Source organism: Lygodium microphyllum, chromosome 21 (assembly GCF_053477565.2).
Source record: "Lygodium microphyllum isolate KBCC chromosome 21, Lygodium_microphyllum_v1.1.10, whole genome shotgun sequence".
Lineage (NCBI taxonomy): Eukaryota > Viridiplantae > Streptophyta > Polypodiopsida > Schizaeales > Lygodiaceae > Lygodium > Lygodium microphyllum.
In genome coordinates this window covers 68,472,341-68,500,052 of record NC_141155.1, presented here as the reverse complement: position 1 = coordinate 68,500,052, position 27,712 = coordinate 68,472,341, and the positions used below count along the sequence as shown (strand labels likewise).

The 27,712-nt window shown below is 42.1% G+C and overlaps 1 protein-coding gene across 1 annotated transcript in view; it reads right to left on the bottom strand.

Annotated features, from left to right (window-relative positions):
• The window catches only part of LOC148018117 (uncharacterized), a 34,880-nt gene extending 9,044 nt beyond the window's left edge, over positions 1-25,836 (bottom strand). Inside the window, exon 1 of the mRNA XM_087662200.1 lies at positions 25,196-25,836. Within this exon, the coding sequence (XP_087518326.1) occupies positions 25,196-25,198 (3 nt within the window). The 5' untranslated portion in view covers positions 25,199-25,836. The remainder of the gene's footprint in view (positions 1-25,195) is intronic.
• Positions 25,837-27,712: the final 1,876 nt, after the last annotated feature.

Genomic DNA, 27,712 nt, shown 5'->3' with positions numbered 1-27,712 from the left:
CAAGTTGGATCCAAAAGTTGAGAAGTGCATCTTTATTGGTTACTCTCTGCAGCAGAAAGGGTATAGATGCTATAACCCTTCTACTCGTAAGTTTACAGTGAGCAGAGATGTTTTTTATGAGATGAGTAGCTGGTATAAACCAGTAAATGTGATTGATAATGTAGATGCACAAAATGGTAATGCTGCACAGAATTCACAACAGCAGTCACAAGATATTAGTGGACCTGGAGTGTCCTCTAGCAGTGGTTCACATTCTTCGCCATGGACAGTCAGATTGAGATCAGGAGAATCTCCTCAAAGCAATGCAGATAGTGGTATGCAGGTATCACGAAAAGAAAAAGAGAAGGTAGATCACTCTTATGTGGATGGTGAATCCAGTGGCTCAGAACAGAGCATTGATGATGAGTTGGGTATTCCTTTCGTTGTTACCCCTGGAGTAAGGAAGACCATGGATGTTTTGAGAGCACCTGGAAGTGAGCCTACTTTGCGCAGGTCTACCAGAGCTAGGTATCCTCTGGATAGGCTGAAATATGATGGATTTACAACCATTCACTATGCTTATATAGTCAAAGTGATACAAGAACCAGAACCCACTTCTTTTGAGCAAGCCATGGGAAAAGAAAAATGGGAGAAAGCCATGGATGAAAAAATTGATGCCTTGGAAGCAAATGCTACATGGAAATTGGTACCTTTGCCTAAAGATAAGAATGCAATTGGTTGTAAGTGGGTTTATAAGGTGAAGCACAATGCAGATGGTTCTGTGAACAGATACAAGGCAAGATTAGTAGCCAAGGGGTATGCACAAACATATGGCATTGATTATGAAGAAACATTCAGTTCGGTTGCAAGGATGGCAACCGTAAGAGCAATCATTGCTATGGCTGCATCAAAGGGATGGTCTTTACATCAGATGGATGTAAAGAATGCCTTTTTGCATAGTGATTTGCAAGAAGAGATCTATATGAAGCAGCCACCAAGTTATGTGCATGCTGTTCATCCCGAGTTTGTTTGCAGGTTAAAGAAAGCCTTGTATAGCTTGAAGCAAGCACCTAGAGCATGGTCTGACAAGATAGGACAATATCTTGTCACTATTGGCTTTCAAATTTCTAAGGCAGATTTTTCACTTTATGTGAGAAAAACAGAGAAAGGTATTATGTTGCTTGTCATTTATATTGATGATTTGATTATCACAGGTGATAATGATGAAGATATCCTTCATGTAAAAATGCTATTGAAGCAGAAGTTTGAGATGAAGGATTTGGGAGAGCTGCGTTATTTCTTGGGCATTGAGGTGATTAGATCACCAAGTGGGATACGGCTCTTACAGAGGCAGTATGGATTGGACATGCTGTCCAAATATGGGATGACAAGCTGTAAGCCTATTTCAGTTCCTTTGGAGCAAAATGTGAAGCTGAGCGCAGATGCAGGTGAGCTTCTCGAAGACCCTACTATGTACAGACGCATAGTAGGAAGTTTGATTTATATGACTATTACCATGCCAGATTTGAGCTATACTGTTGGATTGGTAAGTCAGTTTATGCAGGCTCCAAGGAAACTGCATTTGGATGCGGCTAGACGCATACTCAGGTATGTGAAGTCCACATTGCAGTATGGACTATTTTATGAGACTGGGGCTAGACGTATACTCAAGTATGTGAAATTCACATTGCAGTATGGATTATTTTATGAGGCTGGGGTTCAGATACAGTTGCATGGATACACTAATGTTGATTGGGCTGGTAGTATTTCTGATAGACGATCTACCAGTGGATATGTGTTCTCTTCTAGGAGTGCTACAGTCACTTGGAGCAGCAAGAAACAGCCTACAATTGCCTTGTCGAGCACAGAGACTGAGTATAGGGATGCAGCAATGGCTACATGTGAGGTAGCTTGGTTGCATAAGCTACTTTATGATATGCATCAGCCTACAGATGGGCCAGTTGTCATTTATTGTGACAACACGAGCAGTATACACTTGGCAAATAACCCAGTCTATCATGCTAGAACAAAGCACATTGAGGTGCATTATCACTATGTGCGGGAGAGGGTTTTACTAGGTCTTATTGATCTAGTTTATGTCAGCACAGCGAATCAGGTAGCTGACATATTCACGAAGGCATTGGGCGCAGAGAAACTGCGCAAGTTCAGAGACTTGCTTGGTGTGCAGGAATTGGGATCGAGCTCGAGGGGGAGTGTTGAGATATCGAGCTCCACTCGTGATATGCCAGGGTGACCGTTGTGCATTTATGTCACCGACTTGTTAGCTGCAGATGAAGTTGGTACACCGCCCATGAATAATAGCTAGATGACAGCTATCCTTATCTACTTTAGTTCGTGGCTCAGTTAGTATGTCACCTTAGTTAGTTGAGTTTGGTTTGAGACTCATATATAGGGTTCTTCTATTTCTCTGTACGAGTGTTCTTTTTGGCTTACACAACTAAGAAGAGGAAAACTATTTTCAACCTCCACCTGTGTGTGTATTCCCCCATTGTGCAAGTAAGAAAGCTACAAGTGAGACTCCTTCCTTCTCTCCCACAATCGTGACATTAGCAGGGTGGAGTACCATCACCTAGTTGGAGGACTTCAACCACCTCCAGCATGAGCCATGGCATTCACAGCATATGCCCTTTGCAGATGCCTAAATGGGGTGGGTGAGCCAAAAGTTTGGGTGGCAACGTTGAACCTCTTGCTGGATCCCCCCCTTCACTGCAGGTGATTCATCAGTCCATCAGCCAATCATCATCACTAGACACCTCAACCCATAACCCTGAGTGGCATGAGTCTATTGGTCATCATGCAGCTGGTTGTGGTAGGGGTGAGGTGGTCTAGAAGGCTTCACAAGCTCAGCCTTTGGACAGCTGCAATCTCTGATACATGACCTTGGTCACTGCCACCCCCCACCCCCCTGACAGCCAAGATCCCCCTTGCTGCACTTCTCCCCTCCCCCTCCTCTGAGCGCCCTCTTGCTGTTCTACACTACCCAGTCTGCTCCAACCCCCTATCCCCAAAACCTCCTACCACCATCCTCCTCCAATCCTCTAACTCTCCCTCCATCCTCCACCCCCAAACCCCCCGCCCCTTTCAAATAATCCCCAGTTACACCTTGCCTCCTTCACCAACCCTGTCCTCCATCTCAAGCAGCCCTGAGGTCATATTGCTGAGCAGTACACCCCACCAATTAGTGCACCTTTCTTACCCAGTCATCAAAGGAGGGAGGCAACAAAGCTACTGTACCTCTTCTTCAGCCTTGAGCACCAAACATTTCCTACATGTGTCTCCTCATAGAGTCCCCACTCCCTCTAAAGATGATCTTCGCGAGTCATGACCCACAACTCCTGAGATGGCAAGGTCCAACTTTTGGTTCCTCCTAGTGAGCAGATTCCGTCTTTGTCTAGGCTAGGTGTTCCAATCATTGGTCCAAAGAGGGGAAGGAGGAGACCTTAAGAAGCTAGACAAAGGTGCACATGTTACAATGGCTAGGCACAAAAGGGTAGGCTCACTAAGCAATGGTTCATGTGCAAGATCAACATGAGCTGGAGGATTATCATGCATCACCCTCACCTCAACATTATCTTTCATGATACCTAGCACTAGAATCTTCTCATAGATATTGCAAAGTAGCCAATGCTTGAGGTAGCTTGATACAACAATACTATAAGAGAGGTTGAAAGCTTGGCTTTAGAAAACAACTTTAAAGTGCAAGGCATTAAAACCCTCCTATAACCCTCGAGGGAGCAGATGTCACCTTCTAAACGAAACACCAACTATCATCATGGGACTCACAACTCAGACTCTTCCTTATCTTTGACCATACCGATTCACAACTTATATCATCAAAACATAAATTTGGCATCTTGGAACATCAATATTCTCCCAGGATAGTGGAGTGCACTATCCTAAGAGCTTTGTTTAGTAATAGTCCCAACTAGCTTTCCTTGCAAATTGAAATTCCTCTATTTTGCAAGACCAAAAGCTCACATAGTCATAAGCTAATCACATACTTTTTGTTGGGGGTAAAGGCACATGTGCCTACACTACACGTGTATTACTACACTAGCAATACCCGCACACCTATACACTGTAAATGGTAGATGCCCCTGCACACCTAACACTACAGATGGTGTGCCTATCACTATCATCCATTCTTTATTCTTTCAATGACATTTGAATAAGGGAAGGCTGGTCACACATTGTGACCATTGGAGTTCCCATATCTGGAGTCTATCTCTCTTGCTCTCTTGCTCCATCTGCCATAGCTCACTCCTCCATTGCTTCCACTTCAATTGGTATTGGTTTGAGGTGCTTCTCTTTAATATGCTTCAGCCCATTTTTGAAATCTACAAGTCAAGGTTTAATGGCTGCCCCTCAAGAAAGTACGCATCAATCCTATGCTTCATAGGCCGCTTCCCGGCTGGTGTAGCCTCCTTCCCAGCATCAAGAGCTCCAGTGTGGCCAGTAATAGCAACAAATAGGTCAATGTGGACAGCCCAATTTGCACCTATTTTCAGGCCTTTTCTTTCTGGCACAAACAACAAACATGTTGTCTACTCTATGCAGAACAGACCTGCTGTTTACTTTGTGTAGAACAAACCTGTTGTTTATTCTGTGCAGGACAGACCTACTATTTACTCTATGCAGGGTCAACTTGCTATCTACTCTATGCAAGACAGACCTGCTATTCATTGTGTTGTAGGACAAACTTATTGTTTACTTTGTGTAGGATAGACCTACTGTCTACTCTATACAAGACAAAGGACAACAAACATGTTTACTCTATGCAAGATAGACCTACTATTCATTGTGTTGCAGGACAGACCTACTGTTCACTATGTTACAAACAAACCTGTTGTTCACTGCATTGAGGACAGACTTGCTATTCGCCACTGTTCAAGATATACCTGTTGTATACTATCACAACAAGCTAATTGACAATGAAGTCTATGCCTATTGCCATCTTATGATATTCGGGTACTTCAATGGATGTATTGATGTATGACATTGATGCTATGCACTTGGATATGCTTATGGAATGTCTTGAGCTTCGCATTTGAGCTCGATTACATGTATTGGAGCTTTGGCCAATTGCTACAATGATCATTGACATTATGGGCTTGAAGATTCTGTTGGGTTTTATGCTCCTAGCTCTACACTTGATATATTTGGAATTTCAAATGGCCATGTACTTAATGTTTTGAGCTTGCATTGCTCATTTGGCATTCGGTTTTGTTCCAATGGGAGTCACTTGAGCTACTTAGCTATTTTGCATTTGAGCAGAGCTTTGGGTTTATGCAATTCAACTTACTTCAGTGAGACCATGGGACTCAGTTAAGTTATGTCTATACTCTCCAGATTCTATTTGGATGCAGTTGTTGCCTAGTGGGCTGATTTGATTCATGCTTTGAGCCGGTACCTATCTCTGTCAAGTTGTTCTCAATGATGTATTTATCCTACTTGGCTATGTATTGAGCTTCTTCACACTTGCTCAACCAATTGTGTATCTAGCTGCTATCTTGAGACCTACTATGTGCATGATAGTTATGCCTATTGGATGTATCCCACTCTAACACATTGAGTTTGACAATTCTCCGTACCAATTGCATGCTCAATGACTACTAGTGGTTTGTTCATACCCCACTTCTTGTAGGATATACCTAGCAGTTACAAATTGGATCCTATCCATCGATGGCTCACACTTGGTTTTGGATTTACTGATGTCTATATTTTCAGCTTGCTGTAATTGCAGGTTTATGCATCATTTATGAGGGAAAATGCTTTGACTTGACCATCATTCTTTGGCAGTTCGTAGAAAGCCCTACCCTTTGCAGTTTTTCCACTGTTAGACACAGTCTTGGTTGTGATTTTGGATTGTTTTACTATCATTTACAACAACCTATTTGTCTTGGACTCTGCTTTCATTTCTTGCATTATGGCTGGTGGGTCGAATGACAATTTTATCTTCAACATTGACAAGTTGGATGGCACAAATTACAACTATTGGAAGGCACAAATCTGGCAAATTCTAGAGTAAAAATTGCAGATTAAGCCATTGAGACATGAGGGTGTAAAGCTTGAACACTCTAATGCAGAGGATTGGTATGAACTAGATGAGTTATATAAATCTACAATCTTTTTGTCACTCTCTAAGCAGGTTTTCTATAATTTTATCTATGAAGGACTGACCGCATCAGTTATGAAAGAAGATTTGTGATATCTATAATAAGCAAAGTCATACTTCACAAATGTATTGGCTGAAGCAACTCATGGACCTTCGTATGAAAGAGGGGATGTCTCTCCACTTAAATGAGTTTCATTCTATTTTCAATAACTTATCTTTGCAAAGGGATTGACTTTAGGGAGAAACTTTCTCCCTTGTTCCTATTGCTTACATTGCCTGAGTCGTGGGCCGCATTCTGTACTACTATGTGTGCAAATATGCCTATTGATGGGCTAAAATTGTAGAATATAGAGGGTGCACCCTTAAATGAAAAGGTTAACCGAAAGAATGTTGATACTTTCCATAGTTCTCATGCTTTGATAGTCACAGGCAATAATAGTAAAAGCGATAATGACTGCCGTGGGAGAAACTCTTAGTAGTCTTGTTCTCAGTCACATGGACAATCTCACAATAAGTCCCATGGCCATAAGTCCATATTACCTTGTCATCATCGTGGAAAGCAAGGTCATATTTGGCCTCAGTGTCATAAAATGCATGATGACAAGCGTTTTGAGATGTCGAGCTCTACATGAGCTAGCATCCATTATGTGCCTTGTTGATGTGTCAAGGTATTATTCAATGGCGTGTTAGGTTACCAACATGAGAATACGCTTGGGATTCTATAATTGGACTATACCCATGTAGTCCATCATTGGTTACGGCACATTCATTGTGCCATCTCTTCCTTTCTTAGTAGATTCACACTTAGTGACCACATATACATACGTTGTTGTACTTTTCATACTAGTTTTTTATCATGTTGTAGACTTAGTTCTTTTGTGTGGAAGAAGAAAAAAGAAGTAAAATGAAAAAGAAGAAGATTCCAGTCCTATCTCTTTATGTGCTCGAGTCTCCATTGCTTTTGTGCGTGTGCTCTTGAATGCTTCACCTCTCTTCCCTCTTGTCTATTTTCAAAGCACAAGGAAAAGGAAAAGCACAAAGCGCAAAGTGTAAGAAAAGAATGATGATCACAACATTGTCCCTAATAAGTCCAACATCAAGATAGAAAATATTAATGTCGTGCAAACTGATTCTCATGATGATTACATACTTGTAGCTTCTTCTCTTGATGTTTCACAGTTGACAGATATCTCGTCCACCTATGCTCAGTGTTGGTTGATTGATTCAAGGATTTTATTTCACATTACCCCTTATCGAGAGTGGTTCCACTCCTATCGTAGCATGATAGGATCTATCAAATTGGGTAATGGCTTAGCATTAGATATTGTTGGTATTGGAGATATCCAACTACAATTCTCTTTAGGCAGCAGCATGTTTACTTTGCATGATATACAGCATGTTCCAGCTTTAACTAAAAGCCTACTTTCTACTAAACAGTTGGATGATGCAAGTTACGTTGTCTCTTTTGGTGATTCCTCATGGAAGATTACTCGTAAGAGTCTTGTCCTAGCACAAGGTACCAAGTCTAATACTCTTTATCCCTTACTTGTATCTAGGTCTATCGACCATATTTTGACAATGGCTATAGTACCACATATACCATTATGGCATCGTCACCTTGGACACATGTCACTCAAGGGAATGAAAATGCTTATCCGTTTGCAATATCTTCCGTCCCTTACAATAAGTGTTTTGATTCTTGTGATCATTGTCTTTATGGCAAGCAAACATATAGTCTGCATAAGAAGTCTAGTATTATGCGCATGGGTGAGTCTCTGTCTCTTGTTCATTCAGATGTTTGTGAACCTATGCTTTGCAAGTCGTCAGGTGGCGTAAAGTATTTCGTTACTTTCATTGATAATTACTCGTAACTCACATAAGGTGTAGGCATACCCCATAAAGTAGAAATCAGAAGTCTTGGCTACATTTCAATGTTGGTTTGCTTTTGTTGAGAACTAATTTGGGTAAAGATTGTAATGCTTGCAATCCGACAATAGGGATGAGTATGTATCTAAAGCCTTTGAGCAATTTTGTGATGAGAGAGGTATTAAGCATCAATCAACCGCCCCATACACCCCACCCCAAAATGATATCGCTAACTCCAGACCCGGTTATCTTCTCCATACCAAGGTAAGACCTTTCCTCATTGATGACCCTTGAGATAAGGCTACAACAACTTTCTATAATAGACTCTTCCACCATGGACCACAACAATGAGATGTAGGAGATTCAAGATGAGTTTGCATCTTGTGGAAAGACCATCTAATCGGAGGATATGGTTGTTACACTCTTATCACATTTCTCCTTACCCAAGTATAATGTTTTCTATTCTAGCCTCCTCCCCTCTCAGGTGCAGAATCCCATCACATGGAGGAATTAGTGCCAATGTTCCTGAAGTAGAATGTGCACATCACAATGAAATAGATTCTACAAGAGTAGATGCCACTAGCCATGCTTTTGCAGTTGGCCGATCAAGGAACAGACAAAAGAAAAAGAAAGAGAAGAGAACTAAGGAGCACAACCCAGGACAAAGGAAGGAGCAAAGGAGTCTAAAGCTACACCAGTCACACTCATAGAATCTTTGTTCATCTATATGAAGTGTATACTGCCACATTGGCTTCTTCTTTATCAAAGTAGCCTTGTCTTGTGGATACCGACGTGGGGAGTCACATGAGCTTCTGATGTGATTGGCTCCAAGATCTCCATGATAAGGGGACTCCGTTACCATAGTTGTTAGGTACGAAAGGTACGATATGATATGGTACCATAAAATACGGTACTAAATGGTACCTTAAGATTTTATAAAGGTACAGTACGATATTGGTACGAAAAAAAAATAACTTGATTATTTTGGACTAAAGATAATAGAATAGATATTTCAAGTCTAAATAGCAATGCTATTAGGGTATATAAGATAAGTACTTGAAGGTAACATGCCAAAACCTAATGTTGCATGCGCAACATGCACTACTGCTACCTACAACTTATAACTACATAGATCGGAGTGGATACATCATACATTAATGATCATACGAATAAGAGAAGTGTGGGCTTGAGAGAGAGAAGGTTGAGAGAAATTGTTTGAATCTCAAATAACCTAATCTCATGGAAGAATCATATTAATATAAGGAGTATTCAGCTAGTCCCAAAGTGCAGTTCGAATGGGAAAGATGTATCCATTAAGCTGGTACCTTGTGGTACTAATATATAAGGTACAATAGATCGGAGTGGATACATCATACATTAATGATCATACGAATAAGAGAAGTGTCGGCTTGAGAGAGAGAAGGTTGAGAGAAATTGTTTGAATCTCAAATAACCTAATCTCATGGAAGAATCATATTAATATAAGGAGCATTCAACTAGTCCCAAAGTGTAGTTCGAATGGAAAAGATGTATCCATTAAGTTGGTACCTTGTGATACTAATATGTAAGATACGGTACCTAAAGTATGGTATAGTATGAAACCTTTTGTACGTGGTACTAGTACAACTATGGTTGAGAGAGAGGAAGAGGCTAGAGAGAGAGAGAGAGAGAGAGAGAGAGGTTACAGAGCCATTTGTCCTTGCACGCTCAGTCAGACAAGGTTGCCCTTTGAGTCCTCTCTTCTTTGCCCTGGCGACTCACCCGGTCCTTTCAATGTTATCCTCAATGGCAGCTTCTGCTCAGCTGGCCGGATTGTCTCTTCCTTTGAGGCAGCACTTCATTAGCCAATCTCTGGCTGATGATAGCTTTATGATTTTGCAGACGGACAAGGACAACATTCGAAAGGCATTAGATGTTTGGACGCTCTTTGGTCATGCTTCTGGTCTTCGCATTAATGCCTTTAAATCAGCCATACTCAGTTGCACGGAGCCTGATTTACAGTCATTAGGCTGGCAGGGCCAGGTTGTTTCCTGTGGCTCCATTGTAAGGCATCTTGGATACCCATTGGGGATGGATGTTCGGCCAAAGGAACTACTGGAGTGGATTTCACAAAAACTGGCAGCAAAGTTTATGTATTGGAAGTCGCAAGCATGGCCATTCCATGTCCGCCTCAAAGTGGCTCAGACAATTATGCTGCCAATGCTAACATATTTCTTGCCATTGCTGCCGTGGACTCCTACTACTTTGAAGGCTCTCACTCGCCCCATTCGTTTCATGTTATGGAAGAAGGATTCATTGCGAGCAGGTATTTCGTGGATTTCATGGTCACATACATGTACCCCTAAACGCATGGGTGGTGGAGCTATTTTGGATGCTGAAACTCATATGCTAGCTCTTTGTTGGTCTCTTTTTCGCGCCATGTGTGTGGATCATCACCCGTAAACCATTATAGCCCGTTATTTTCTTGAGGACAGTGGGCTACGCCATGGTAATACATGACTTCGGGCCTCCTGGTGGCATGTCCTTAATGCAGACTCTCGATTTTCCAGTCCCTCTTCCTCTCTGTTACTGCACTTGGTCGGCTCTTGGAAAGTGGTGCTCCAAAAGGCCCGTTGGCATCCAGTGGGGGACCGCTTGCATACTAACTCCTTTCAACTGGAATTGTTGGCAGTCTCGAGATTACTTTCATGGAAGAACAAACATCAGCTCAGACCGAGATTTAACCACATGGCCCGTTTGGGTGTGACTTCGGTTGCGGATGCTACTCTTGCCACTCGCAAAGTCCTCGCATCGTTTCGTACTGCTAGGAGACTTTTCAGGATCCCACGCGGATACCATGATTTATGGGAGCAGCTTTTGTCGGTGCTTCAAAGTAGGCAACCCTTTCCTGCCCTGGCGGTGGATCGTCCTTGGCAGGACTGGGACCTTGCAGGCCGCTTGAGTCTGGAAAAGGCCTCTGCCAATCAGGTGTATCATCTTCTCATTCAAGATCATCAATGGCTGGGTGTGAAAGCTAATACTGTATGGGGATTGCGGAAATCCCAGTCATGGTGGAAGGCAACTGTGATGCAGGGCTGGTTGAATAAGACACCTTTCAAATACAAGGTCTTTCTTTGGCGGGTAATGATTAGTGGTCTTCCTCTTGCCTCGGCCCTTTCCAAGCGTAGAATTTCAAATGGCAATTGTTTCTTCTGTACCACTACTGTGGAATTGGCTTGACATCAATTTCTTTCTTGCCCGCTCGCCAAGAATATCTTGTCACTCTTGTCACAAGTCTGGCGCACAGTGGTGGGGTCCTCACTAACTCCTTTCGATTGGGTTTTTGTGCACCCACAGTACCCCACACCGCCACAGTTACATATGAAGATCTTATTCCACTTTTTCAGATACTGGGGATGCTGGCACATTTGGACCACGCGGAATGCCTTTCTCTTTGATTCGGCCTCTAATGTACCGAGACACATTGCCCAGCTTAAAGGTCTCTTGCATTGGCAGATAGATCTCATTCGGCACTCAGACTTGCTCCCTCGGGAGGACTTGTTTCCCTGGCATATGGCACTTGCCTCTGGGTCTTTGCCATGATTTGTGTAACCTTTTTCGTGGATTAGTACTAGGATTTTCCACACGTTGGCCTAGGGCCCTCGTGTATTTTGTAATCATGTAATCATGTAAACTTGTACCTTTTTTTCATAATTAATACAATTACCTTTTACGAAAAAAAAGAGAGAGACAGAGAGAGAGAGAGACTTGGGGGAGAGAAATAAGAAAGAAAGAAGAAAAAAAAACAAAAGGAAAAAGAAAAAAATAAAGTTGCAGGTTTGAAGGAGAGTGGCCAAAAAGTGCCTTATTTTTCGTATTAAATCGTACGGATACGTACCGTACCATACAGATCGTACCGGATCAGTCCGTACTACGTACAGAGACAACCCTGTCCGTCACCATTCGCTCTTCGGTGCCTATTCAAGATATGGGCACCATTCCTCTTTTCCTAGATCACCAAGATCTGCATGAGGCAAAGTGTTTTACATACCAAAATTGGGCTTCAATCTTCTATCCATCTACGGCCTCACTCGGCTTTGCAACTGAGTTGTCTTCACTTAGGAGGAGGTTTGGGTGGAAGATGCTTCATCAAGTGATACCCTTTGGAGCAGTCATAGAAACTACACCACAAAGAGATTATGGAGATCTGCCAATGACACAGCAGCACATGACAGAACTGAGGGTCCAGCCTAGATGCTACCCATATACTATCTCATCACTGATGTACGAAATACTATGTCCACCAATCCTGACCAGATGGAGCTAGGCAGGATGGCACCACATGGTGTCACTGCATCATTACTCAGTTACACATCTAGTCATGCAGTGATCCACCCATCACCCCCCTCCCTTTCTGGTGTATCCCTAGATGGGCATTGTACTGTACATCACTTTACACTCTGCTTTGCACTATATATCACTGATTGTCATTTAGCACATCACATTTTGATATCCAGTGACTATTACCTTTGTACACAGTTTTGTCTCACAGGCCGTTTTTGGCCTCAGCAGATGTTAATATTTCTTTCTTTCTTTCTCTCTCTTTTTTTTTTCATAAATTTCTCTCTCTCTCTCTCTCTCTCTCTCTCTCTCTCTCTCTCTCCATGGAGTTCCATCTGCCTTAGCTGCTGGTCCTTCTTCAGGAGCTCCATCACCCAATACCACCTTGGCCAAGCTTGCAAGGGCATTCGGAGCAGCTCCACCTCATGTTATCACCAGGAGATCAAATAGACATTTGTTCACGCTTGGGGGTCTCACATCTGTTCTGAACATTGCAGGATGGTACACTAGTGGATCTATCATCCTCTGTCCTGGCCCCTTTTCCTCAGCCCCTAAAGAGGCTTTGCATATAGCTCCAGCTATGCCGAGAGCTCTTTCATTTTCTGTCCCAGATCTACTGTTAACCCCATGCACTATCATGTTTTATTACATAGACTGGCTTTCACATTCTTGTTATGTCCTGCTCCTTGAAATTCTGCCAATCCAAGATCGATAACAGGAAAAGAGAGTTCAAATGTTCAGATTTGAAAATCAACATTCAGCAAGCACAGCACTAGATCAAGAGCACAAAAGCACAACAAATCAAGATGCCCACAATAACGGAAGTTGGCCAACTGGCAGATGCAGTCAGATGTTGGTTGGCTGTGGTTATCACACAACTGGTACATATGTAATTCCATGATCTGTCCTTCCCATTTCAGATGCCAGTACTTGATTTAGCTCCAGCTATGCTAAGAGATCGCTCATTTTTTACTCTCTTTATTGTTGAGCCCATGTTATACTGTGTTTTATTATATAGACTGGGCTTTGCATTCTTGTTATTTCCTGCTCCTCGAAACTGTGCCAAACCACAATTAATAACAGGAAAAGAGAGTGCAAGTGTTTAGAGTTGAAATTCAGCATTCATTTTCCAGGCCAGCATGCATGGCACTTGGATCAAGAGCACAAAAGCACAACAGATGAAGAAGCCCACTATAAAGGAAGTTGGCCAACTGGCAGATGCAGTCAGATGTAGTCAGCTGACCATAGCTATAAAACAGGTGGTACATCATCACTGTAATGATTATTGCATCTCATGAGAATGCCTCAGCTGCCAAAAAGAACTTGTGAAAGATGCTACCTCAGTGAGGCCTCGCTAATTTGGATCAGATGAACAAGGCAATGATGCTGAAGTAGATTGAGAGGAATGAGAGCCTCAGCAACACCAGGGTCTGCAACTACTGAATGGAAGCCTAAGAGAAGGAATGTTGCAAAGCTGATGCTATGCAGGAAGCAGACTGCTTGTTAAAAAAGCTCTAGCCAGCCAAAATAGGTTTTGTCCATCAAGCATTATTGGCTCAACTATCTGCCACAATAGCTTTCATCCACAATCATCTATGCTTAATTAACCTCTAGTTAGTATGATGTTAACTAAGATGGTTCATGAGCTTGTCACTGTCCTAACAAGTTTTTGCTGCAGCCCTGCATACCATGGGAAGTAAAGTCTTTGGTCGGGGAAAAGAGCTTGCCCATTCAAGTCTAGTATTACAGTATAATGATGACAATTATGGTTCATCAGATTGTTACCTTCTTAAGACAAGAAGTGTTTGTGCTAGAGGGTGGTCCTAAACACAATGTCCTTACATCTCCAAGTAGCACGACAATTACAACAGGTCAGCCGCTCACAAAGCCAAGTGGAATACCGTCACATTTTGGGCCATTTGAAGCAATCATATATTCTTCACCAAAATCTTCAAAGCAAGTTTGAAGAGAGAGAGTCTCCTCCAATTCTCCACTTGAGCAACCATGCCTCTCCCCTTAGCCATCCACAGCCTCCTCCGTAGATAAACCAACCACTAAAATAGATGCTTGGAGAATTTTGTGGTGAGAATGGGTACCTCCATAACAACTCTTGTATATGTCACTAAGTTCTGCCGACATGTCTTCTCTTCTGAACCCAAAGGTGCCAAGAACAATATGTAATCACCAGTGAAATGTACCAAATCCTGTTATTGTCTCCTATTACTTTAATCCTTCCTCTCCAGTGTCCAGTGATCCAAATTCCTGTATATCCAGTCCTTGCAAGTTGCCTCTAAAGCTGCCCATTCTCTATGACTTGAAGATAATTTTCCACCCCTACATATGGAAAATAACATGAGGAAAATCACATGTCTACTTAAAGAGTCTATCCAAAATCTGTTTTTTCCTCATTTTTACCCTGCTGTGTGTATGTGTGGGTTTTGGGGCATGGGGGTTGGATCCTATGTTGGAAGGTGTCGTTCTACAGAAATAGATTGCTCATCTACTCTCATCATTCATGCTCCTCTAGGGATTTACCAGCCTGTCATCCATGAACTCCCCCAATCTCCAACAAATCTGGCCAGTCCAAAGCTGTGAGAGGTTCCAATGTAGGGTCTTGACCCTAGAATGTGGCCTAAAGAGAACATTGAATAGAGGGTTCTAGACATTAGCATGTCCTTGTATTTGCTTATACAAGCTAAAGCTTGGAAGGAAAGATATGGGAGCAGAGACACAAGAACAGGGAACTAAACTAGAAAGGGCCCTCACCCATGAATGGCTAAATGGCAACCATCTCCCCCTCAATCTCTTAATTAAGATGTCAAGTAGCTTTTGACAATATTCTAAGCAATAACAAACAAACAAAGAGCAAGACAATACGATGAAGATGATCCTCCTCCAGTTAGCTCTAGCTTCAACGAGATCAAGTCCTCAATAGACACCTCAAAATCTCAAATCCTTGAATAGATCAATCAAATTACAGCTCCAAATTGATGACAATGCAAAATAGCCACTAGAAAACTCTAGAAAAATTTTGTCACAAACAATGAGCCCAAAATGGCTAAAAGTACAGAAAAATAGCCCCACCACAAAATATGAAGCATAGACAACCTCTTAACAAATTCTAGAGGAAACAATTGTGAAGAATTGAAAATGGAATGAAACTATAGTAGATCAACAAAAAGACCCCAATAGGTGAAAACAATGCCCTAGACAACATCATTTGGTCAAAAAGATGGCCTTCGTAAATGAAAGCAATGCTGTTAGAAACCTTCATTAGGGGAAATATGGACTAAAAAAGGGCCCTTTAGCTTAAGATTTAATCCCCTTTCCAATCAAGAGAGATTTGAGGTGGACCAATGGGAGAGGGGCAGTGTGCACTTATTATCTAGTCACCTTCCTATCCCACAACCATGTGGTCTTGGTAGACCGGTGGTGGGAGTTCCACTCCCAAACCTCGTACTGATAGGAACCTCCACACAAAGGTATCCCACCCGTGCATATCAAGCCCCCCACATCCTACCATCTCACAGGTGGCACACAATTTGCCAACATGCCAATGCCTAGTGGGCCAACCTACGCACTTTTGGCACATGCACCACACCCTAGTCAATCACTTCACTTTGGGCAAACACCTAGAGTCACCATGTCAAGCACTTATGTACCACGTGGCATCTTGCCATCTGGTCAACTGTCACTCACAATTTTATTTCATGACACCCACTTATCCAACTCCTCATACAACCATCCATGCATCTACATTTGCCAAGAATGCCCTTATAGACAAGACTCATTTCAATGGGTCTAACATTATGACTTTGTTCAATCTAATGCGACATGTCTCAAACTCTCAAGGCTTGTGGGAACTCATCCAAGGGTAGGAACTCCAACATGACCCCTAATGATTGTCATATGACGTAGTCCCCGCTCTTGGAAGTGCAAAAATGCCATAGCCATAGTAGAGCTCATGCAAGGTTGTATGCTTGACTTTCTTTCACAACTTCAACATTTTGACCTTGAATTTGAGCATTGGGTATTAAGCTAAAAAGGTACATTTCAGTTTAAACCTTAATTATCTTAAGTTCAACAGCCTCAAAGGTCTAAATGCTACAAAGTTTCTATGTCCCGTAAGCAAACGCCCAAATTTTGGTTGGATCCATCTCTATAAATATAAGGGTCATACAAACACACTACTTCATCCTTGTTCTGCAAATTAGACTCTCCATCAGCTAGCGCTCTCTTCCACTACTATACACATCCCTTGTCTCGCAAATATCACAATTCGTAGTGCAGCTAGCTTGCCTCTGGCCCCTAGTGACCTGTTCAGCCCTGCTTCGGCCTGCATTTGCTGGTCTTTGAGCATTCAGCAGCTGCTGCCATCAGTATGGGGCTGCGTTTTCATCAAGACAGGCCAGTCAGCTGCTGGCATCAGCATTGCAGCAGTCGCCCAGCAGATTCGGAGCAGTAGAAGGCTCTGTCTTTTCAGCCTGCAGCAGACATCCTGATTCCAAACATAATCATTCACCCATTGCCACAACTGGAGGTGTTGTGTTTTCACTACAACAATCATCTGGAGTTGTCCCACTTTGTGTTGTCAGCTTTGTGCAAGTAGCCTACTGCCTACTATCACGTTGTCGGGGATTGGAAAGGTCTAGGCCTAAATCCGTTGGGAATCAAGGAAAAGAGAAGACAGATAGAAGAAAGAAATACTAGAACAAGGACTCTTGAATATATTGTGGAACACAAGAAACAAATAAACCCAACAAGTAACCATATTACTCGTGAAAACTCTGTACAAATACAATAAATCCCTTCAAGCTGAATACATTGTGCCTAAGACACTAGCTTAGGCGAACTCTCTTTGAGATGATAGCTTGGCACCACTCTTTTAGTCCGGGAGAAATCACAACAGAAAATACAAAGGAAACACTTGGAAATATTCTAAAATACTTTGCCAAAATAGCCTAGATGTGCATTAAAAAACCCACAACTACTTCAACCCTCCAAATCCTTGTATTACAATAGTATAACAATCCTAAATCTGCCCCAAACCAGTAGCATATATGCACCCACAAGCATCTATCAATCTTCTCCCTGTTTACTTCAATGCTTTTCCTAAATTCATTTTCTTATGTTCCTAGCTCCAACTTGTTTCGACCATAACTTTGTCATACCAACTCAAAATAGGCCCTAAGTTCGTCCAAGTACTCAAATTGAAGTGAACAGACTTGATCGACAAGCCAATGATCATCGTTTTCCTTTTTTCTCGTCTTCAATAATGATATCTATGTTTTGTATCTTTGCCAAATATGTATAAACTAAATAAAAATTCATAGGTGAATCCCATCCAATCTTCTCTCTAATACTTCAACCTGCATCATTTAGCTCTATCTTTGGCACTTTACCCTTACCTGCAAAAGCATGCCATGGGTCCATAACTCTGCTTTCTTATCTACATTGAAAATCAAAAATCTCTCTATTTGCAGTCCATAGATAGCAATATCTACAGCTACATATGCATTGCACACTACAAGATCTTCAAGAATCTTTTGCATACCTTCAAACCTAAAGCTTGTAGGGACATACTAGTTTCATTTGCATGAATCTTCCCATCCTTCCAAAAATTCAAACTTTTTTTTAAAGCATCTCTATATGACTCACAGTCTTTGCGGTCATGCTCTATAGTATTGTGACACCATATGCAATGACGAACAAAATCTTCCCTAGGCGGGATCTTCAAAGTAGAAGCTTTCCCTTATTGTTCAGGTTAGCAACATTGATCTGTAAATCACACATATTTTTTATAAGTTGAACCGTGACACTATCTTTTGAAGAATCTGCAAAAGGCATGAGAGCCAGCTGCCTAATCACTAGCTCTAATATCCGTGTGACTGACTAAGCATGGCGAACAGCTCTCTTCTTATCTGTCTCTTGATAAGTTTAGATACAACATCCTGCATGTCTTTCCGCTTAGTCTTTATGCACTGCTCTGTAGTATCATCCTCTAACAACTTCTCTAACTCTAGCTGTAGTGGAGGGTCTACAACCTGTAAAAACAAAAAAACTTTCTCTGTAAGCAAAGATAATTGCTCTACACTGTCCAATCGATTAAATTTCATCTCAAACAATCTTTGTAGCTCTGGAATGGAAAGACCCTTTGTAGGTTTATAAATCCACTCTAGGAAAGTCTACTTGGTTACTCTATCTGCATTCTCTATGAAATACTCATCTTTTAGGACTCTCTTGAAACTAGCCCATATATTTCCATAATCTATGTGGATGCACTCTATTTGGCTTTGAATTTGATAAGAAACAAATCTAGTAAAATATCTTGGCATATCATCTACCATTACACTGGCTAGCTCTAGCTTCTTCGCATAGAAACAACGAAACCTAGAAATATTTCTGTCATCAAACTTCATCTTTGTAATCACTTCTTGTTTCTGCAAAGCCCTAATAACAGCCTTTTCATATTTAACCAATTCATAAGTCCTCATGAAATCTCTATTATGTCTTGTCCTAATAACAACTTCATTTTCAACTAGTTCTCCCATCTTGTAGACTCTGAGATGGGCCTTTCACGTCAAGTTCACCAAATGTCAAGGGTTGGGAAGGTCTAAGCTTAAATCCGTTGGGATCAAGGAAAAGAGAAGACAAACAGAAGAAAAAAATATTGAAATAAGGACTCTTGAATATGGTCATCCAAGTACTCAAATCGAAGTGAATAGATTTGGTTGACAAGCCGACATGGATAGAATTGCGAAAATCCTCCAAAGTAGCCAAAAACATCACTTTTTTATAAACACATCACTTTTTGATATTTTTCGCCTTGGAAGACTTATACCACTCAAAATAAGTCATTGTATGTATTTAAATCTACCCAAAGATCTCATTAAGTCATTAAAACTTAATACTGGATACTTGGACTATCTCAAAGATCAATTTTGTTCCTAGAAAACCCTATTAAGATTCCCTACCATGTGTCTTTGTATAAATGGTATTTCCTATGGTTTTCCTTTATTGAACCTATAACCATATGACAACATTTCAACGTATCTAGAGTTCAATGTCTACATTTACAATGACTAGTCACTTCCTAAAGGTACCTGTAGTATTTTGGGACCCATTCAAAGTACAACACACTCAAGTTCATCTCTACCCCCAGTCTACACCAAGACACAAAGATTCGAGGTCATTTTCTTTACTTCAGCATAGCATATTTTATCATTCATTTACATTCTCTCTGAGTTACTCTTCACCTTTGAGTCCTAATATTTATCTTTCTTTACATTGAGCACCATCTAGTTGACCGCTATGCAGCTCACAATCATACCCAACGTATCAACCTCAACCACAAACTCCAAGAGATCAAAATCACTAAGAAGGATGACTTGATTATCAAGGGGTCAAGTATCAGCATTTACTTACTAAATTTGCCACAACTAGCCCAATAAATTCAAATGATGATTGGGTCCCTTTGTTCATGAAATGTTGTCACCTAAATATTTCAATTTTATGCATCAAGTCATCTCAAAACCCTAGTTACCCACTTTCTATAAACTTGAATGTCAACGGTTGTGTTTTGCAAGGTTATTTAGCCAAGTTCGCAAGAAAACCCATCTACCATATTCAAAGGGGGCCTTCACTTCCACCACACAAAAGGGGAAGCAAGGGGGTGGAAAGAAGAACAAGACCCAGTCGGAAAGTGAGAAGCAAAGTAACCCCCCTCTAGGACCGAAATTAGATTGGCAAAATGTCCCCAAGAAAAGTAGGTAATGCCAACATTGACAAAAGGTTATTTTGATGAGAAGTGTCGCTCAAAGGCGCAAGGCAGTCTGCCCAACTCTGTTCTCCACTTGGGAACTCGAACATATCACGAGAGGGCCCTTCTACCCCTCCTCAACATTGAGAAGGGATCATTCTCCTACACCTACAACTTATCCACATGAACAAGGTACCCGCACTGATTAGTGTCAATACTACGATCACATGGCTTCAAGGCCACCTCGTTAGTCTAACCCTGTTACACTCCAGGGGTTATCTGATCAATCCGCCAATCCTACCATGAACTTTGGTTCTCATGTGCTCCTCATCCACCCTAAGGATAGACTAGATGCAACCTTTACTTCTCTTTCTGTATTGCCATCTACATCCACTACCCACAGCCAAAAGTAGTTGGGCCTACTTTCCCAAAAGATCCTTCAATCCAAAGAATCATGGAGCCTCCCTTGTCACTTGGTTCAAATGGCAATGACACTGATTGAGACACTACCACTATTCCCCCTCCTAGGGCTAACCTTAGTGTGTCTTCTATTTACCCTAATATTTTTGGCTTGCCTCCCTTTGGGAGTGTGGAATCTTCTAAATTCTGAAAACACAAAATACACACAAATACACACCCATAAAAGCATCTAAAAGCACTTTCATTGAAGGTGAGGTATGTGTGTTCTATGGTCTTGTATTGTAATTATGCTCCTTACTTTTGTTTTCAGTTTGGAACTAACCCCTAGACCTAGTGTTTTGATCAAAATTGAAGAATTGGATAGTTTGACTCTTCCATCTCGATTGCCCTCTTTGGTTGGGACTAAAATGGAGGCTTCTTCTCCCGTGGCTGAGTTACCACCTTCCTTGAGACTATTGTGGAGGCCCTTCATTTTACAGGTTTTCAACTAGAGACCTATGTCATTCTTCTTCTTTGGATACTTCTCCTCCCCTTCAGCATTCACATGTTGGGATGAGAGGGAATGCTTAGTTCTTCCTTTCACCATTCGATGGTGAGAGGAGGTAGTATCATTTTCTTGGTGCCTACAGGATCTTGCTCACATTATTCATACCTTTGTACCATCATCCATTTGCATCTTGATGATCATATTGTGTTTCCCCTCCCGAAACTAATTTTTAAGTACCCTTCCAGCTACCATATTGATTGTTTTTCTTCATAGCTCTTTGAGCTGAGGTGCTTCATCTTTTATTTCTTCTACATTAGGTTCTTGGCATTTAGTCAACTCCAACTCCTCTTTCATAAGCATTGACATCTATGGTTTTAGGTTTGAGAGGGGGTTGCTTCCTATTTGGTACTTTCAAGTTTCATCTTGTTCTCATTGTCTTCGATTAGTTATGCATTAAATCCATTCATTCTTTTATTGTAAAACTGTACTTGCACAAGTTTACAATTTCCCTACAAGTGCACTATCCAAGTGACACCTTGTTGCATGAGCCTGTCCCTTATTGCACCCCCTTATGCATAGCATTGGATCATGTGATTTAGGCAATTGGAGGAATGAAAACCTACAATTGTTGGCATCTTTCCTAGTGAAAACCCAAGCATTTGTGTAGCTGTTCTCTTATACCTCATCGAGCAAAGTATCATGAGCTTCCTTGCTCACCCCAAGTTCCCTAGAGGTTAACCCACTCCTTGCATCTACATCAAAACCTTGATGGTGGTTTTATACTTCGGTTTCACTTTTATGTGAACTAACTAGCTAGGTCAAACATCCCAGAAACCAAATAAAAAATCTAGTACCCATAGGAGTGTTCCATTGCCTTTGCAGTCATTGTAGACCGTTGGGCAATCCTTCATGGTTCCCTTGGTCCAATGTCTTGATTTCACTAAAGTGGACCTCTTCAATGACTCAAAAGAAGATATCCATCACCTCTACAAACCTGGTAGGCCCTTGATCAATCTTGTATGATACCCTTAGTTCAATGCCTTGGTGTCTTTGCGGTGGGACCCTTTCAAGTCTACTTTTGATTCCCTTTGATCACCCTTTTCTGGACTTGAGAGGGGGTGTTAAGTGACCTAGAACCTGCAATGAATTTATCTTTCTTTAGTTTGCTCTCAAAACGGTCCCAAAAAAGGATTATTTTAGTGAATACGAGTTCCTAGAAATTCAAAAGGACAATTATCTAAAAAGACTCTATGATAGGGAATCGTTGGTGTTTGCTACTTTCATTATTCTACACTCACCCTTTACACCAGCTCTTCATCTCTTCCTATTGAATTTTCATCATCATAGCATCAGCTTTCTCTTGCATCATCGTCACCATCATCATCTTGGCATCACCATTATTGCTAGCTCCTGCCCTGCCCATCTCACACTGTGTTTTGGGTCTAAAGTTGCTGTCAGTCTCACCTTTCGCCCATCACCAGCATATAAACATGCTGTGTTTTGGCTTCCCTCTTCTCCAAACTCTATTGTTAAGCCCATGATTGTGCTGCATCTGCTGTTCCAGCCAACTAGACTGCTGTGTTTTCAGCTTCCAACCTTACTCTTGCTATCATGCAGCTGTCTACAATCATCATTTGCAGTCGGTCATCTTCACTCTGCTGCATTTGACATATGCATCCCTCATCCTCTCTAGGGACTACTGCCTCGACTCATTCTACATCTATATCTAGCATCAAGCATTGGTGATTTGCCGCACTCAAGGTCCATTCCAGAGGACACACTCTCCCTCAGCCCATTCTCAGGAGAGATAGTGGCTGTTGGACAGAGCTCTGCTCCTTAAAGCATCCATTGTACATTCATTCCCTTTCTTCTTCATTCATATCTTGGCTGAGTTCATTATGTTAGTCGTATTCATATACTCTCTGTGTTTCCTCTAGAAATCCTAGTGTATTCTCTCAGTCCATTAAGAATCCAAGAACACCTTCATGGTCCTCCCATGCTAGATACAAACACACTGACAGGGTCGATGCCCCAATCATGGAAACTGGACTTTCAAAATCCCTCCAAATGCAGAATCAGACACTAACAATGTCTTACATTTCCCATCCATGGAGCATCATCTTTCCAAATTCCTCCCATGCCAACTATAGGCATTGATAGACTCTCTCAAGAAAGTGGTATTCACTTCACATCCTTCATAGGGACATGTCCAAAGCAGTAATCAAAAGCGGTGACCATGGTCCATGCCTCTACCACACCATTTGTAGCTGCCACATTTCAGCTTGTATGCACTCCCATGTGTTTGGCTCGCAAGTCTACATTTTGACCACAGCCAGCCATATGTTTGGCTCGCAAGTCTACATTTTGACCACAGTCAGCCAACATACATTAGTAGACCCACCATGTCTGCCCTCAAGTTGCATTTAGGAGATCGCCAAGTAATCTGGCCATACCCTCAACTTCTGCTTACACTCCATGCATACCAGTGTGGAAGGGTTTTTTCATTTGTCTATGATACTCTTTGGCAGCTAAGCATTTGCATCCTATTGGTATCTGCTGCATGTGTTCTGCTTGTTTCTGATGCAAATGCACAAGATCTTCACTGAAACTATTCCTGAGCCATTGTAATACATCTTAAGCCAGCACAAGTATAGGGTTTGTGTTCACTATGGTACATCTTCTATGAGCACTAGTAAAGCAACTACTATGTACTATTTGAGAGTGTGTTAGGAGCCAAAACTGTTTTTGCATTCTCTTCTCTCCCTCTATTGTAGTTCAGTTCCAAGTCATATAGGTCACCAAGAATGGGAAATAGAAATTCACATGGTATGATTGCCCCATTTCATGTGCATATAATATGCAACATATGGTTGAATCATGTGGCAATGGAGCTTGATATCATGCTTTATCACTGCTTTGCTCACGGTGATGATTGTGCTCACATAAAACCTGTTCTAGTTTCACCTTTGCAACAGTGCAAACAGACTAGCCGTTGCTGCTTCCCCATATGTCCCGTTGGCTTACATGTGTATGATCTATTATGCCTACACCATCAGAAAGTCACAGTTTGAAACCAGGAAGAATGCAAGAAGAAAAAGGACTCTGATATACCTGGTACTTGGTTCTGTAAGCTTGCTGCGAGTCACAAACCCATGGACCAAGCATCTCCACTATATCATGAAAGTTGCATTATGGCATTAATGTAAATAGGAAAAACAGATTAGCCAACTACTAGGTTGCTGCAGAAAGAAAGAGGCTTCAATTAAGCGCTAAACACATGTGTGATGTGCCATTGTATTCTCTTTGATAATGTTCTGGAGAAATCAGAAAAATGTCTACCACCATCTGATATGTATAATCCCATACTAGGACATGTGCTGGTACCAGAGAGTGTTGGTCACAAGGACAATATAAACATCTGCATATGAAAGCTCGATATACAAGGGGATTGTTATGTGAGTGCTATCTTCAAACCAATCAGCAGTTGTAAACAAAAGAATGTGCATGTCCGTGATCACACGCATGAATAGGAACAGATGTTGTCCTGGCTTGCCTACACAATCTTGACACAGCAAACATGAATATGTGGACGTGTAGTACGGCCAGTGTAGTTTGCTACTCAGGGCTGCATGTATGGGGGGGCAGTGCGGTACTGTTATGGAAGGTAGAGCTCGAGCCGAGCTTGATAAGAGCCGCGATGCCCAGATGGCAGCTGGATCTTTGCAGTAGAGGCCATTGAAGGGTTAGACGACTACGGCCCTCAAGATGGGAATAAATAATCTGCGCCGTAGACGGGGCTCCACGTGAAGACGCACCTGCCGTGGATGTTATCCGTGCCGTAGATGTAAGGTTGGCACCCTTCCCCGTCATCATGCATCCGGGGAGCCGAATGCGGACGTGTCGCGATACTCGGACGTAGGAATGCGCAGCATAGGGCAGCTTATATGTGCAGCACGTGCGGGTTTGCCGACATAGCTGGCCTGGAGGCGAGCTCTCAATTCTGAGGCAGAGCCGGGACGCTTCCGCGAGCGCGAGCCGTAAAGAGACGACCGCGGGAGAGCACGGCCAGGGCGCGGCGGCCGCGGAGGAGGGATCAAAGACGAGGCGGACATGGCCGCGGCATGTGTGCTACTGCACGCAAAGAAAGGGAAGACACGACGCACACACAGAGAGAGACGGACACAGGCAAGCGCACGCGCACACAGAGAGAGAGATAGAGAGAGAGTACCATTCCGTCGTGTGAGACGCTGGGGACGTGTCGGCCGCACGATCTTCTCACGCGGAAGCAAATCGACGGTCCAAGGTGGTGGCACGAGGGAGCTGAGGCAGGGCGGCGGCTGCTGGTGCTGCTGTTTTCCCGGCACGCAAGTATCTCGCAGAGAGAGAGAGAGAGAGAGAGAGAGAAGGAAAAAAGAAGCAAGAGGAAGAAATGGGGGTGGTGAGGGGTAAAGGTGCGAGACACAGAGAGAGAGAGAGAGAGAGAGAGAGAAAGGACCGAAAGCGTGCGTATAATACGAGAACGAGAGAGAGAGAGAGAGAGAGAGTCTTCACGTAAGCGCTCAGAAGGGCTTGCAAAGTCTGTGAGAGAGAAAGAGAGAAAATAAGGCGCAAGCACACTCTGAATTAAGAAGAGTCCAAGCAAATTAGCAGGCAGCGGCGTGCTCGAAGAGAGAGGGGGGGGGGCGCCTTCTAATACTACAAGCCTCGCCTAATACACACTCTTTGGTCTCTCTCTGGATCCGCAAATTTTTACATAATTATAGACCCGTCATTATTTTTCCTCGTCCTCCTCCACCACCTTTCTCTTTTGAGTCGAGTCCAGTCCCCCTGCCGTATACGCAGGCCGCAGGTATGTTCCTCCTCCCTCTCATAGTGCTGTTGATCGATTATTCACTCCCAAAAGCCGCACACGGATTAGCTAGTCTTTTGCCTTGTTTGCCGTGGCACGGGTCTCCTATAATAGATACTTATAGTATAATCGTAATTATAATTTTTGGGGCTTTTAGATCAATGGACGACTTGTTAGGAACGCCATGTCGTCATTACGTTACAATCTACACAACTCAAAGTCACTAGTTAGAATTGCTGAACAGGCCTCGTAACCCCCCCAAGCATGGTTGTCGTCATTGCGAAGCTCACAAGCTCCTCTTTTCTTTGTGGCAGCTCGTCTGTGCTGAAGGCGCTAGCACATAAACGTTCTTCTTTTTTCTAGGAATCAATGGACAACAAATTCATTGATGTAATAACGTGCCAATCACAGCATAGGTGATCAATCAAGCGTTAAGTGTTAGATGGTCAAATAAAGGTGAAAAACAAATATCTAGTTCATTTAAAAATTTAACACATAAGTTAGCAAATGCTTGCAAGATGCCATTAACTTGAGCTTGCATGAGTAGATGCATACTTGCAATCACAATATTCCTTATGAGGAGTCACAATGCAAACTATGCCTACAAAGTAAAATTGAAATTGTTGCAAGGTTCAAAAAAACTTGACAAAGTATACAATTTGATGTATACCTTGTAGTGCGTATGGTGGGGAATAAACATAATTTATAAAGATAAAGGCTTTGGTCTCCCCCATTGTCCCAATGTGCATAGTTATCGTAATATATAGGGTCAAGTCTCAGCATTGATTCATAAACATGAACGAGAAGAAATTCACACTTATTGCGAATGCAAGTACGTATGCTTATCCATAATCACATAAATTGTATGGCATGCATAGAGCATAGATATCAAAAGCACAATTGTTGAGCAATCAATGACATGTCAAATTATCTATGAATACCTATCAAACAATGTCATGATTACATATTCACAACAAAATAGCTTGGAAAATGTCACAACTACATGTTGCAATAAAAAGACTTGGACCTAGGCCATGTCTATGTATTCACAACAAAAAGGCTTGGATTACCTTTTAATCACTTGTCTTTATAAACCAAGGACCACTTCCAAATAGAATCCTAAAATTCCCTCGTGTCGATAAGTCTAATTAGTAGATACTGATCAAATAAAAGCAGTTTGGTTCTTCCATTCCTTTCCTTGTTTGGTTTGATCGTCATTTTTCTAGTACACATGTCTAATCACATTTCTAGTATTGACCTTGAAACTCCAACTAGTCATTTCCTCACAATCAAACTATTTTTAGTTCCCAATCGACTATCATAGATTTACACAGTAATCTTTTGTCAAATACTCATGCTAGTTATTTGTTTAGACTTCCACATATACCAAACTATTCTTGCAAGGCTACAACTTCTGGTCTAATTACAACCATTTTTAAATCAGAGGCAAAGCTAAAAGTGTTGGCCTTGGATGATAAGGAATAATTGTTCAAATCAACAAACTATCTTGCACATCAACGCCTTCTGGGAGGGCTCGAAAATGCACGCAGTCCTGCCAGTCCTAGCCCTGGGAGACGCAACGAGAAAGGGGATTGTAGACACAGGAGCTGGGGTTAGTGTGCTTAACCATGCAGTGTTACAGAAGTGGGGAAACCCGCCTGTCGAAGCTGCTCGGTTTAACGTCACGCTAGCAAATGGCATGCGAGTGAAACCATTCGGGGTCTTGAAGAATTGGCCAGTGAAGATTGCAGGAGTCCAGTTCTCTGTCGACTTTATCGTCATGAAGGGAGTGGACTATGATATCTTATTGGGTCGACCCTGGATGTGCAATGCTAGAGTTATCGAAGACTGGGGTAACAGCCTGATCTTCCTGGGCAACCGAACTAATGCTGTGAG